This window comes from Orbicella franksi, chromosome 6 (genome assembly GCF_964199315.1).
Source record: "Orbicella franksi chromosome 6, jaOrbFran1.1, whole genome shotgun sequence".
Taxonomy (NCBI): domain Eukaryota; kingdom Metazoa; phylum Cnidaria; class Anthozoa; order Scleractinia; family Merulinidae; genus Orbicella; species Orbicella franksi.
In genome coordinates, this window is record NC_138150.1 from 14,779,856 (window position 1) to 14,793,420 (window position 13,565).

The following is a 13,565-nucleotide window of genomic DNA, read 5'->3' on the forward strand; positions in this document are numbered from 1 at the left end:
TCGAAACACTGCGAGAGAGCCATGTACCCAAGCGCAAGACTGACAACTGCAAGGCTAGGATTATTGACTCATGAAGACAGACGCAAAAGTCTTGGTCAATCGCTCACATATTAGCCCACCTACTTTATGAACAATCGTAAATAACAGTAGAAAAGAACAAACTCACTTTGAGAGGCTGTGAAATGAGCACGTCCTGCCAAAATGAAATCATCATGGAAGAGAGCCAGCCTTCCGATTTCTCTTTTCCAAAAGTCAGTCCATAAAACACCGTAAATGTCGCTGATACCGTACAAGCGATAAAAACCAAGACGTAAGATATGTACACAAAATAGTGCGGTAGAGTCTTTTTCTTCTTCTTTTTCTTGTCCTTCTTTTTGTCTTCGTCTTCTTCATTATGGGCCTCCGAATCTTTGCTCTTCTCTTTCGCCTTCTCTACCGAAACCTCGTACTTCGTACTTTGGCCATGTGGATCCTGGTCTTTGTCCAAGCTTGTCTTGGCTTCGGCAGGCCGCGCTTTCCGGAAAAACGTCACGATCAAGACATTGACAGGGAGTACTACTAAGCTGCTAGTGATACCGATGGATAATTGTTTTATAGAGAAGCTAAAGGGTCCCACGTGGACCGACGTCCCGGTGGAAGACTCGTCACCAACTTGATAAAACATGGCGTTGGCAAGCATGGTACAGAGCAGAATTGACAGACAACAAGAGAGGCGCTGCACTCGAGTGAAGTTGCTCTTGGCAGGGCGAGTAATCACAGAGAACCACAGATGTCCATCTGTCAAGTTCTTTCGAGCTTCGGTGGAGAATAGCAAATTGAAGCTCGTGAGTTCCTCTTTACTGGCTGGGGTCAGAAGTCGCTCTACACATCCGTCGTCCTCCTCCACTGCCATCCACCGATCGCAAATGAACCACGTCTTCACGTCGGTTTGCACGTCATGTACCATGACCCTGAGCAGGTACCAGGCCGGATGATCCCCAGTGTTGTCGTGCCAAATTCTTAGCGTTTTTAGCTTTCCCAGAGATCGTGGCACACTAAGTAGGAAGTAATCCACGTTTCCCCGGCAGAACTTTCTCCGACCCGGCACTGTGTCCTTCAAGCGACGAGGAGAGGTTTCATCTAAGCCTCCGGTTAGCACCATTCGAACCTCCGAGGATGTTCCCGCCTGGCTGGAAAATCCCGTGTAAATCACCACCTCATACATATACGTGTCCCGCGAGTCATTGTCCGGTAACGGAGCCACACCCACCTACGATGTGTTGAGCAAATCCGATACAAAATAAATGACTTTTTCGTTCTGTATGACCAATTAGAAACGAAATACAGGCATTCAGCCTAAAACGCCCATAAGCTAAGTCACGATTGATTTGAGTTTCAAAGATTATGAATAAAAGAATAAAACTGTCTAAAAAGTGTAGGAGCTGTCACGGCCCAGGACGTCATATTCAAAGAACACGAAAATCCACACGCATGTTGGTCTATTAGTGCCGTAATGGATGAAAAACATATTACCGTCTTTCCTATTATAAAGTCTGTATAGGAGCCAAGTGGCCCATCAGGCCGGAGCTTATCCTGGTTTCTTTAGCATGAAGCGACTAGGAATATTTCTACTACCCCCTGGATGGAACTCTTGTCCATCGCAAGGTCATCCCCAGCATTAAATTCGCCGGTACCTATTTGTACACTTGGGTGGAGACAGGCACTGTAAGAGTTAAGTGTCTTGCCCAAGAACACAACGCAACTCGATCCGGAGTCGAGCGCACTGACCATGAGGCCACCGCGCCTCCACATAATCATACCACTCTAAAAACGTCATGAACTGCAGCTTACCTTTTCCAAGTCTTTCCTGTCAGCTCGACGCGCCCACACTACAAGAAGGAAGTACAGACCAAAAATGCCGCACACCACAGAGAAAACCAAAGGATTTTTAAGCAGCTCTTCGAGGGAAACTTTATCCCAGTCGATCTTGTTAGGCGGTACGAAGAAATCACTTGCAAACGACGTTAAATGATTACAGCGACAATGGCGCTTGGTTGGAGTGGTTTTGGGACCAGCCTTGAAGAAAACATCAAAAAGACATTACTATGGAAAAGCTATACAGCCTTCGCGACTACCATCCGGGAGTGTGAAAACAGTAAGATAAAAGGAACATCATAAACACTCTTGTTCTTTGGCCATTTCAATTTAACAAGAAATAAAATGCAAACAGCGGCAACAAGCATAACACATGAACTACGCACGATTTGGAACAATAATCTAAAATTTTCTTGACGTTAGAAATGTAGCATGCGAAACGTCAAGAAAATTTTAGATTATTGTTCCAAACCATGCGTAGTTCATGTGTTATGTTTGTTGCCCCTGTTTGCATTTTATTTCTTGTTAAAGATAAAAGGAACTTTTCCCTTAAAGTTTAATGCCACTAGGAAATAATTTACGTCGACAACAAATCTGATAAGATTAGAAGAAGCTCTTCGAGCCGCTTCTAATTTCTTTTACAGGAAACAACTTTCATACATGTTTTCATTGACCATGCAAACTCCGATAATCTGGTAGAAATAATTCCTTGACTTGAAATGTAGAACTTCCCTGAATACTGGTTTTCATTTGAGTGTCGAAAAGTAATTGGTTTTGCATCAACTCCACTTCACGATTGGCTTAAACAACTCGCGCCTTTTTCTCGTCCAATCAGAAGTCAAACCAAGACCAATCGTAACACATTCGCCCAAGTTTTCCCGCGCTCTGCGTCAGCTACATGTAATAACTTCGAGTTTTGCTTGGTTCGCTGTATTGCCTGCGTCCTTTGTGATTGGCTAGAGTGATTACTTTGGTTTTGCTTTTACGACACTCAATTGAAAACCGCTCTAATACATAATAATACTTTCGCGGATTTCAGTTTAGCTTGGGTGTCTTATCTTATAAATGTCACTACTAATTCCTAATTTATTGGTTGTCAAGACGTTTCAAAAAAATCGTTCTGTTTAACTAATGAAATAGTTTACTGAATCTGCTTTAAAATCTTTTGTCATATTAAACCTTCCATCCAAGAGTGTATGTAAACTCTCCGGCGCTCCTCGGGTACGGTGCTCGTGTAAATGTTAAATAAAGAGACTCGTCGTAGCAGAAATACCCTTTACCTTACAACCGTCGTATTTCCATTCCTTTGACTCAGTATGATAGTATTTACAAGTGGCTTCAAATATGGTGATGGTGAGATTGTTCTTCTCTGGAGTGCTTTCTTCTGTATCAATCTCTTGGTTCGGAGTCTCTCGTCGCTTCCTCCGAGCCGTGGTCTCTTGAGCAGACCCATTGTAGTAGAAGCCACAATACCACAGTCCACTGGCCGTCTGGTTCATCATTTGTAACTCGTCGCTGCCTATAAACAACTGATATCGATCTGAATCAGATACCGCATCATTACACGACCCGTTACCAGGCTCCACGGGATCTTTCGGTAAAACTGCAACAAAGTCGAAGTCGGTTTGTGTTGGTTCGGATCCTTTCTTACACAGTACCTCCGTCATTGTGTTGTTATGCGCAGGAATGGCCCAGACATAAATCGCACTCATATTGTTAGTCACGTTTAATTTCAGTACTAGCATGTCTCCTTTGGTGATCAGATGATAAGACGACTCTGCCGCTCCATTCTCCGCAGGAATGAAAATATCCATGTATGTAGTCAGATTGGACACGTTCTTAGGGTTGCCGTTTTCGTCTTTTATTACTAATTCCGATACACCACTGTCTACCTTCCCTGCTCCACTACCATAAGGACTGCTACCATATGATGACATCTATGGACAAACAGGAGTATCATTCTTCATTCACCGCTACACAAACTTAGGCCTCGAGCACACTAACGTGTTTTCGTTTGAAAACGCGTACGTTTTGATGCGTTTTCGCCTATCGTCCACAATAAAACGCCCGAAAACGCTAATGAAAACGGAGACTTTCGAAAACGGTTTCAAAAGTGGAGTGTTTTGACAATGCATCGTTTTAAAAACCCTCCGTTTCAAATGTGAACAGGTGGAAACGCAGGCTTTTAAAACGCTGACGGCAAAAAACGTCACATACTGTTCCTTCCATCAGCGTTTTCAAGCGTTTTAGTATGGACGATATGGGAAAACGCAGAAAAGAACGAATGAAAACGTAGTAATGTGGACTGGTGAAAACAAAGCAAAAACGTTAGTGTGGGCAAAGATATTTTACTTCGTTTTCTTCGGGATGAAAACGGAGACTTTTGAAAAGGCGTTAGGGTGGCCGGGGCCTTAAAGCGTTGAAAATGTAACTACAGGTATTTTAATATCATCCAGCGCAAGCAAGGAAACAAGTTGTTTAGGAAGCAATGTGTTTCTAAGAGTACCTCTCTGCACGTTTACACGCAACAGTTTGTTCAAGAGTCAAATTTTTTTTCTCCAAAGAAGCATGAAAGATAGGACTTACCTCCATCTGGACAGCCTCATTGGAGTCGTTACCAACAGCCCCACCGAGATTGCCAACACAGCTTCCCCCGACACCTACGTCTGTAATGTCTTCTGGGAAAGCTTTACTTGCCTTCAAGCTACAGACGCTATTGTCCACTGCGAATTCTTCACCAGGCAACAAAGACGCCCCAGCAGATTCTAGAATCTTGTTCTTGACATCGAGTACTTTTTGCTGGGCTGCCGACTAAGAAGGTAGGTGGAATTATTCAATGTTCATCATCTCCATTAAGTACAAATACCTGTGTAATTGACTCTTTCCAGACTAGTACTGTTCTACCTAACATATCACTACTCAAGGAAGTTGTAGACCACGGATATAGACCCGATATATAGCGGTCAGGTAAAGTTGCTTGGAGAATACAGATACGGTTAAAGACCCTCAGCCAATTAGAACTACTTGCTATACGCAAGATCCTAAGGTCTAGTTGCTCAAGATAAAGTTGCAATCTAGGAGAAGTATTAACTTTGAATGTGGTTTTGGAAGTTACCATTTCTCTCATATTATTTTCTAGTTTCAAACGTTCTTTATAAACAGAGATAAACACTTTGAAGCAACAGATTAATTTAATCGGCTTTCGAAAACGCTGTTCTCGTCATAGAGGTTCAATTTGCTTACAAACATTTGAGGTTTATAGAAAAACTCACTCTTTTTTTTTCCTCATACTTTTCATAGGTTCTTAAAAGGGCATTTTACGACAATGACTTCGAAAGCTCAAACCCTAAAGATAAGTTAAAATGCATTATGGAAACTTTGTTATAATGATCTATTCTTGTATAAAGTTACTCTTTACATGTAAGTGCTACCGAAGCTAAACAGGGATGATATAATTATGGATTAATTAGAAGGTTGTGCTGTCAACTGAAAAAGTCTGGCCTTTTTATTTTTCAAATTCTATCGTCCTTTTTTGGAATGCTCGCTGATACATGTATCTAGTTACAATTTGCTCTCTCTTCAACAATTCATTTAATGTCTTGGTATTCTAGGAACATTTCATGTAAAACCAAAGGTACTTTGTCATAATTTTAGCACTGCTTTGACCACCAATATTAGGGAATAACAGTTTTCGTCTGGTCCAGTTTTTCTCTTTTTATTTTCTAGCGGGAAACCCCTTGTTTGGTTGATTGGGTTAAAAAGATTGATAAATATTTGAACAACCGTTTCAACTGAAAATTAATGGTTGCAAAGGTGTTGCACTGAAAAACGTCGACCCAGTCAACCGATTCAACAATTGCAGTATTTTTTTTTTACCTGATCAGTGTCATTAGAGGACTGCGTTTCATCTGAAGACTGTAGCACAGCACCTATGCTTCCCATCAGAGAGTCAGCCAGGTTTTGACGTTGCTGGGAACTCATTGCTTGTTCAAGAACATTCGCCATTTTCTTTACGCTCTCGGCTATTTTATCCTGAAAATGAGAAATATTGATATTTATTCCATATCAGTTCCACAAATAAATACAAAAATATCGTAATAAAGCCGTGGTCAAATGGTGCATGATAGTAGACGATAGATGATTCGCCCCTAACTATCATCAACTATCATTCATATCGTCAAACGGCCAGAAGACGCCACTTTCCTGCTTTCCCAACGTCCTGAGTGTATCATAACTCGATGATGCACGCTGCAGCATGAATCACTCGTTAAAGGAGCTACGTCACGGCTTGGGCATCTTGAAAAGTTTAGCCTAAATTTTTCAAGTTCGACGTTTGTAATCCATGTTAATCTTCGCCAACCTTAACCATCCTTGTTCCTTCATGGTTTGTTAGTATCTCTTTGATTTTCTTCTTTCCGTCCTATTATTTGCAGGTTTCTTTCAATTTAAAGATACCTGGCCAAAATAGCTAAAAATGCCGTGACTGAGCTCCTTTGAATGATGATGATAATGATGAGCTATTTCTAGTCTATAAAGTACTGTACCTTTGCATCATCAGAAATCGTGGACGAAGGGCCAGACGTAACAGCGGCCAAAGCTCCCGATTGCTTTAAAGCGTCTTCAGGGTTTGACGGGGGAGGGAATGAAGATATTGCTGACACGAGTTTTTCCTTCATCTGTACAAGAAAAACAACAAGAACAGTTAAAAGACACACAACTGGATAAGATATACCATGTGGGGTGGTAACGTTTCTCGAATTATGTTGTTATAATTTTTTGTTTGATAGCAGGCCGCATTTTCCGTGGTTTACACCCAGACCATATAACTAACGTTACAACATTAGTATTCTAACCTCAAACATAATGGAGATGTTGTAGCTTTATTTCTATGGCCTATAAGAGTGTAGATAATGAAAAAAAATGAGATCGATCTTGTAAACTAACACTAAAATTTTACCTGCAAGTTTAAAGAAAGATTTGTTTGAGAATCGCCTGATTGACAAATTCACTCTATCGAATACTTTTTTCTAACGATCCGATTTTCCGAGCGGTCACGAATAATTGACGGTAATTGGTCTACAAATAGCTTGCCGCACATGTCACTATGAACTTGTGTTGCGTTACATGTTAATTTAGTTTCACTGCCTCTCCTTCTTTGACCATAGCTCTCGACAAATGAGCGGGTGAGAAGTATATAACTATATATAACTAACATGCTTCTTTGCACTGAGTTTTCAGTACAAAGAAAGTTGAGAGTCACTATGCCTAAAAAAAGTGTTTCTCATTTTGGTAGCTTTCTATGTCCATGGCTACTGCTATTTTTCACACTTGTGACTTAATATATTCATAACTTACAGCATTTCCATCTTTTTTCAAAGGGTCCCGGCAAAGGCTGCAGGCTGTAAGCCTAAGGCGAATAACTTTTTTTTTTTAATATATATATATATATATATTTATAGCCAGGGAACGTTTTACTACGGAGTTTTCCAATAAGTCCCATGTAGCATTTTTTTTTGTTGTTATACCTCTGTTTCTTTCTGTAACTGCTCCTCATCTTTCTCTTGGGAACCTGAGTCTGTATCTCCTTGGTCTGAATTCAAGGCAGAAGCGATTCCACCAATCACACTCAGTGCCGCATCAGGATCACCCTCGCTTAACAAATTATCAAGTTTTGCTGCCTCTGCATCCAGAATGGCGGCTTGTTGGTCGGCGCTTACTTCAGCCATTTTAACCTAGTACGAAGAAGGGAGCAAACAGAAATAGTTAAAAAAAGGTCTGATAATGTCACCTCCCCTCCCCGTCACGGGATCGAACGCGTCTACCTTATTCCTTTGAGATGATGTTCGCTTCTACTCGACCTCCTGATTCAACATCTTTGCTCTCCTGTTGGTTTTGGATTGAGATACGAAAGTGCAAGCAGCACTTAGTAGCCATGCATGCGATAAAATGAACCGCCTCTTGTTAAGAGATCTAGAAACCTGATTTAACCTTTAGCCCTGAAATGTGGTAATAAATATTTAATCTTCTATTTCTTTTAATTTTAAACCCACAGAAGTTCTGCATTTGAAAACGAAGTATAGAGCAAAGTATATTTAAATTTAATTCCAATTCATCAAGATTTTTTATAGTTTTTGAAGAGAAACATCAACGCTGTTAATTCCACGATACTGTGAGATAATTGAACACTCTGCGACCGAGAAAGGAGAGACTCATAAAACTGTTATTATATCCATGACTGCATTATAGACGCACTTGAACTTGGAAAACTAACCAGGCTAATTGATAGGTTTTGTGGCTCGATTTGACCATATGTTTCTATGGTGACAAGCCGTCGCCATAACCGTCACCCAGTCCCTTCCCCGGCGGATAACAAGGCTTCATGCCACCCTTCGAAATTTGTTTGCGTTGGGCTGCCGTCCTTACCTGCACAGTAACAATAACTTGGGTGCTAGCATCGTCTTCGTCTCTGATTGTAATGATGACGTCGACCCCGAACTGGTGTTTGGCTGAGCCAAGGGGCAGCGTTATCGACGTCAAATTGTAACTCTGACCCACTGGCAAAGCGACGGTGGGGGAAATTGGGAGTTCACTTGCGTCGCAATCCAGTCTAACACCAACGCTGTATTTCAACTTGGTATCGTCAATCCATCCTGTGCAACCGATGGTGAAGTCAGGGCTAAACGCATAACCCAGCTGAGGCGTGACTTCACAAACGCCAAGCTTGGGAGGCTCGTTCACCTCTTTTTCCCACGCAGAAAACCCTTTCACATTACCCGCATTTGCAACCTCGCACTCCAAGCGGAATTTGTACCTGTATCCACCCATAAGCACCCCAGGTTTGACGGCAAGCATACGGCTGTTCAGAGCGGTGTTGACAAGACTGGTTGGGTCTGGGACCTCCTCCCAGCCAGTAGAATTCAGTACCAATATGATCCACTTGTATGTTACAGTCTGCGGAGGGCATGTCTCGCAAGTGGCCTCGCCGATCAAAGCTACTTTATACGAGGGGTTGATTTTTCTGTCGCAGTTTGGAACTTTCTCACTGGCACAACTGAAAGTTTCAAAAATGGAAGCATGATTGTCAGTCCATCGTGATTAAGCACATTTTTTCATGCACCTTTGATGTATTCCAATAGAAAGCAAAGCGTGCGTGAAGCGCAGTGGCTTCAACATGGGTTTGACTATAGCGAGCACTAACACATCCTGTGATTTTTTTAAACCCAATCATAGTCCTTTACAGGACCCGGCACAGGAGCACCGCCCTGCAGGGAAATGAAGTTCATAACAACTCAAAGAAGAATCCCTAGTTTCCACTGATAATTAACCATATCTTAAGCTGCATACAAGAAGAGGACAAATTGCACCTATGGTAGGGAGGGTAGAGACGTTTGAGGGTAAGTAACACTTACCGGATTTCTACGGTGGGAGGGTCTCCTGCAGTCATTTGTAAACTTTTGCAAGCAACACTTTTCCGCGTATCTTTAGTGACTTGTACGCAAACATCATACTCCGAGTCGACTATCATCATAAGTGTGTTAAATGTTATCGATGGTTCGGATGTGTTTAATCTTCCCGCAGGATAGCCGAAGCAGCCATTCCCATAAGATGAAGTGGAGTTGGTTTGCGTTCCGTTATTAGTGTTGTTACCCGAACCAGACATATGAACTGGCGTTAGGGGATAAGCAGGCAGCTGGGTGCAGTTGTCCCTCAGGCCTTGGTCATAACTTCCTGTTTTAGCGCAAAACCAGCAATAGTGGAAGTCACTTGGATTGCTAACTTCCACGTCTGGATCCCTGGTCTGCGAACAACTTACAGTGGTATTTTTTCCATGTCCGACGGCGCTGGACGTTCCCCCGTCCATAACAGCTATGATGTCAGAAGGAACAATGTCAATGAATCCCTGGGAAGAGTTGAAAATTCCGTCAACTCCGACCATGAACACTGTGAAATCCAGACGATATTTCCCGTATGCTGGAAGGCCTCTTGCTGGAATGTTCAGCCTTGAATCCGTCAGTAAAACAGACTCCGATAATGTAACTTGGATGCAACTTTGATTGTGGCCGAAATGTCTACACACTTGCCAAAGAAAACCGGTCTCTTTTGTGGCTTCGCAGTCGATCTCTATGTCGTTCTTGATCAAAAACGCTTTCCTTTTGTAGTAAACCATTGCGTTAGAAGAGCTATTTCCGACCAACGACGGAAACATCGTAACGTTGGGGTAGCTGCAGGGTTTTGCTGCGACTACGGCCCATCTTGTTTTGTTGATCACGACAGTGGAGACTAAATTGCAAGCAATGAGAGAAAGGTTGTAAGCCATGTCCTTAGGGTAGGTATGCTCCCAAGAAAAACCAAAGGGATCTGAATTATCGGGCTCATCCGCGTGGCTTGTGGTACACGCTTCAGGACACAGTGTCGATGGATTTGTTTTGTTCATTATCATACGGTTGTCACTTGTGTTCACTATATAACACGAGTCAGTTCCAGCCTGGTCTAGGATAACATCAAATCTGATAGGCATGTCTAGTTTTACAGGACCGTTGTTTATGAACGCCTTAATTTTGATCATGCATTGTATGTCGACTGCCATAGTCGCGTTTCCATCGCTAACCGCATTTTTGGCCCCTACTGTGACAGTGTAACGATTAGGATTTGGATAAGTATGGTTCACGAAATTGTTTTTCGTCACAACACGGTTTCCATCCCCGAACTCGAACATGTAAGACACGTTAGTACCATTTCTTATGGAGGTGGTGAACAGGACTGGAAAGTCACACGGGAAGTAGGTGTTTTCTGGGCCCTTGCCTGGCTTCCCCTTGTCCTTCTCCGGTCCGGTATGGACATAAGACACTTCAAAATCTGTTATTGGCGTTTGAAGTTCAACTGCCGTTTCCAAGAAGGCGGTCTGTACTTCATTGACAACAGTAATATTCATGGTATAGGAGCCGTGAGATGGATAGCTGTGATTCAACACAAGAGGGGCGATAAAAGGTTGGTATAAAACTGAGCTTCCGTCACCAAAATGCACAGTGTAGTTTGAATTAGTCGGCGGTTCCTCAACTGGTAGAGTATCAATCGTAAAGGTGATCGTTCCTGGAGGAATATTCTGAGGACTGTTTGTGGTAAGAGTTAAATTGGGTGGGTTTTGTATGCAGACTGAGACATCAAGGGTAAAGTTACTGACACTGTTGTTTCCAAAAAGGTAAACTATGAAATCACCATCGAATGTATACACGTGCTCGATTGTTATTACATCAGCAGGGAAAGGTCCTTGGTAAAATTGGTTTATAAGAGGAGAGCCATCGCTGAAATTCCACCAAAGACTAACGTTAGATCCCGCTGACATCTGAACGGAAAAGGCTGCTGTTGTTTGTACCTCAACGAACTTGGCGGAACGGTTTAGCGTTGTATTGGCTATTGGGGTGTCCACTAAGACGGGCAGAAGAATCGTTTGACGAGGCGTGACATAATTGACAGCTGTCACTTCAAGCTCATAGATGCCTATCACGGGCATCATCGCCGAGGTTATGACTGCTGAGCCGGATGTTGTATCTTGTGAAGTATCAACTGATGCATTGAAGGACATCCCGCTGATTACATGAGTGAAACTGACAGTAAAATTAGCGTTGGTACCTTTAGATGTGCTCCACGTTACGGAGAAATCCAATTGGAACTCTTCAGCTACTGGGTCGACTACTGTAAAGTCGGTTATTGGAACTTCCACGATGGCTATCGCTGTTGCTGTCGTGTTGTATAAGCGATTGGTACAGTTTATATCCACATTGTAGTGACCCACCGTGCTGTAATTCTTATGCGTAACATTGCCAAGTTGTTCGTACCGCGATTCAATGACGCTGCCGTCGCCCCAGTCCCACGTGCAGATGAAGTCCGTTCCTTGGATAATGCTCAGCATGCAATGAGTGAGGTCGGTTAGATTAGTCAGAGAACACACTACGATAAAGCCGACGAGCGGTTCCACTGGTTTGTGGACTTGAATCTCTTTGGAAGCGTTTTCCCTACTTACGTTGTTGTAAGCAGAAACGCTGACATTATAAAAAGCGTAGGTAGAATAGGAATGCTGAACTGTGAGCTCTGTGGTCGTAGTGACGGTACCGTCTCCAAAGTCAATAAAAAACTTGGCATTATTTCCCTGGGTGACATTTAGTTGAATGGTCACCGTTTCGTTCACCTCGATATCCCTGTTGTCGTGGATGACGTCACAAGTCACTCCCATCAGGAGCAACTCGACTACAGCCAGGTCTTTAATTGAATCGTTGGACACGCAGTTAGACACGTTAATAGTCACCATATACTCTCCTATTGATGAATATGTGTGATTATTCATCGCGGCAAAGAGATACGCTACATCGAAAGAGCCATTATGAAAGGAGTTTCCATCGCCAAAATCTATTGTCATGTTAACACCGTTACCTTGTCTCATAATCCACTGAATAATTGTTCCTTTTCCAAGGGCCACTGGAAGGATAGATCCGTAAAAATCCAGACCTAGGATGGGATCTTGAACAATCACATCGCATGTCTTTATCACAAAGGAGATAATATTAGTAGCATAGAAAAAAATGTTATAAGAGCCGCTCAGATTATACACGGAACTGAACTGTAGATCGGAATCAAGAGTAACTTTGTGTACGGTTTGGTTTTTCCCGGCTCCAAAGTCGACAGCATAAGTGATATTGTGTCCTTTGTGAGGATGTATGGTGATTATATATGTAGCGTTCGTCGCTACAGTTTTAAGAGTTGTCCACGTCACGTTGTCCAGGCTCTCTGTCGCGGTAATGTTCGCAGTCAATTTCAACGCACTTCGCGTTCCGCGGACTGTAACTTCCTCGTGGTACTCCCCGATGGAGTAGTTGTGAGAAAAGCAAAACAACGAGGGAACTTGAACCACTGCTGCTAAAGAAAACTGCATTTGAAAGGAGCTGACTGGGGGAGAATTCCCGGTTGTGGTTAAAATTGAACCAAGACTAAGCTGCACATCATCGAAAGAAAATCCAGTAGCGTTCACCTCTTTGCTATCCCCACTGGGTCGCGACGTTATTTCTGCAAAACCACTTCCGTGGTATGTAAAACCTAGGATATCTCCCTCTTTGACGTCTACGCTGTTTTTCATGTCATCAAAATGGAAACTATGGCAACCACGTTTGGAAAGAAACACATGACTTTCAGTGATAAGCTCGTAGCTGTCGCTTAGAGATGCGCTTGGGATATATGCTGGCGTTATGTTATCGTCCGTGCAGATACCCATTGCTGTAGAAAACACTTGATTGGCCATACATGAAGACACGAATGCATTAACACAAGGTGTCAGACCAGCAACGCAGTTTCCAGTTAAATAGCAGTAACTGTTACTTGTGCCTTTACCACATACCGGGCGAAATACCTGAAAATAAAAGAGAAAACAGAGCAACACAGGTTTGACGTCGCGAGTCCCAATCTGCTGAGAAAATGGCCGTTTTTATACTAGAGGGCGCATTATCCGTCCAGAAGGATAATGCGTCCTCGCCGTTTTTATACTTAAGACGCATTATCCGTCTGGACGAACTTGGGCAAACATTTGTAGTTCGTCTGGTTATGTGTGTCTAGTATACAGACGGGCACAAGACGAACTTTACTGCGAAATTCGTCTTGAACGACAAACTAGGAGAGATAGTTCGTCTAGACGTATAATACGTCTTGTGCCCGTCTTTATACTA

The 13,565-nt window shown here is 42.7% G+C and overlaps 2 protein-coding genes across 2 annotated transcripts in view; both read right to left on the reverse strand.

The window, feature by feature from the left end:
• LOC145491439 (uncharacterized) overlaps nt 1-13,565 on the reverse strand; it is a 172,901-nt gene that overhangs the window by 104,824 nt on the left and 54,512 nt on the right. The window lies entirely within an intron of this gene.
• LOC145490469 (uncharacterized) overlaps nt 1-13,565 on the reverse strand; it is a 47,443-nt gene that overhangs the window by 10,061 nt on the left and 23,817 nt on the right. The window contains exons 14-22 of the mRNA XM_081469583.1: nt 9,264-13,252; nt 8,173-8,905; nt 7,380-7,586; nt 6,399-6,530; nt 5,731-5,886; nt 4,441-4,665; nt 3,135-3,791; nt 1,831-2,073; nt 167-1,249 (exon numbers count right to left, since the gene is read on the reverse strand). Of these exons, the coding sequence (XP_081325709.1) occupies nt 167-1,249; nt 1,831-2,073; nt 3,135-3,791; nt 4,441-4,665; nt 5,731-5,886; nt 6,399-6,530; nt 7,380-7,586; nt 8,173-8,905; nt 9,264-13,252 (7,425 nt within the window). The remainder of the gene's footprint in view (nt 1-166; nt 1,250-1,830; nt 2,074-3,134; nt 3,792-4,440; nt 4,666-5,730; nt 5,887-6,398; nt 6,531-7,379; nt 7,587-8,172; nt 8,906-9,263; nt 13,253-13,565) is intronic.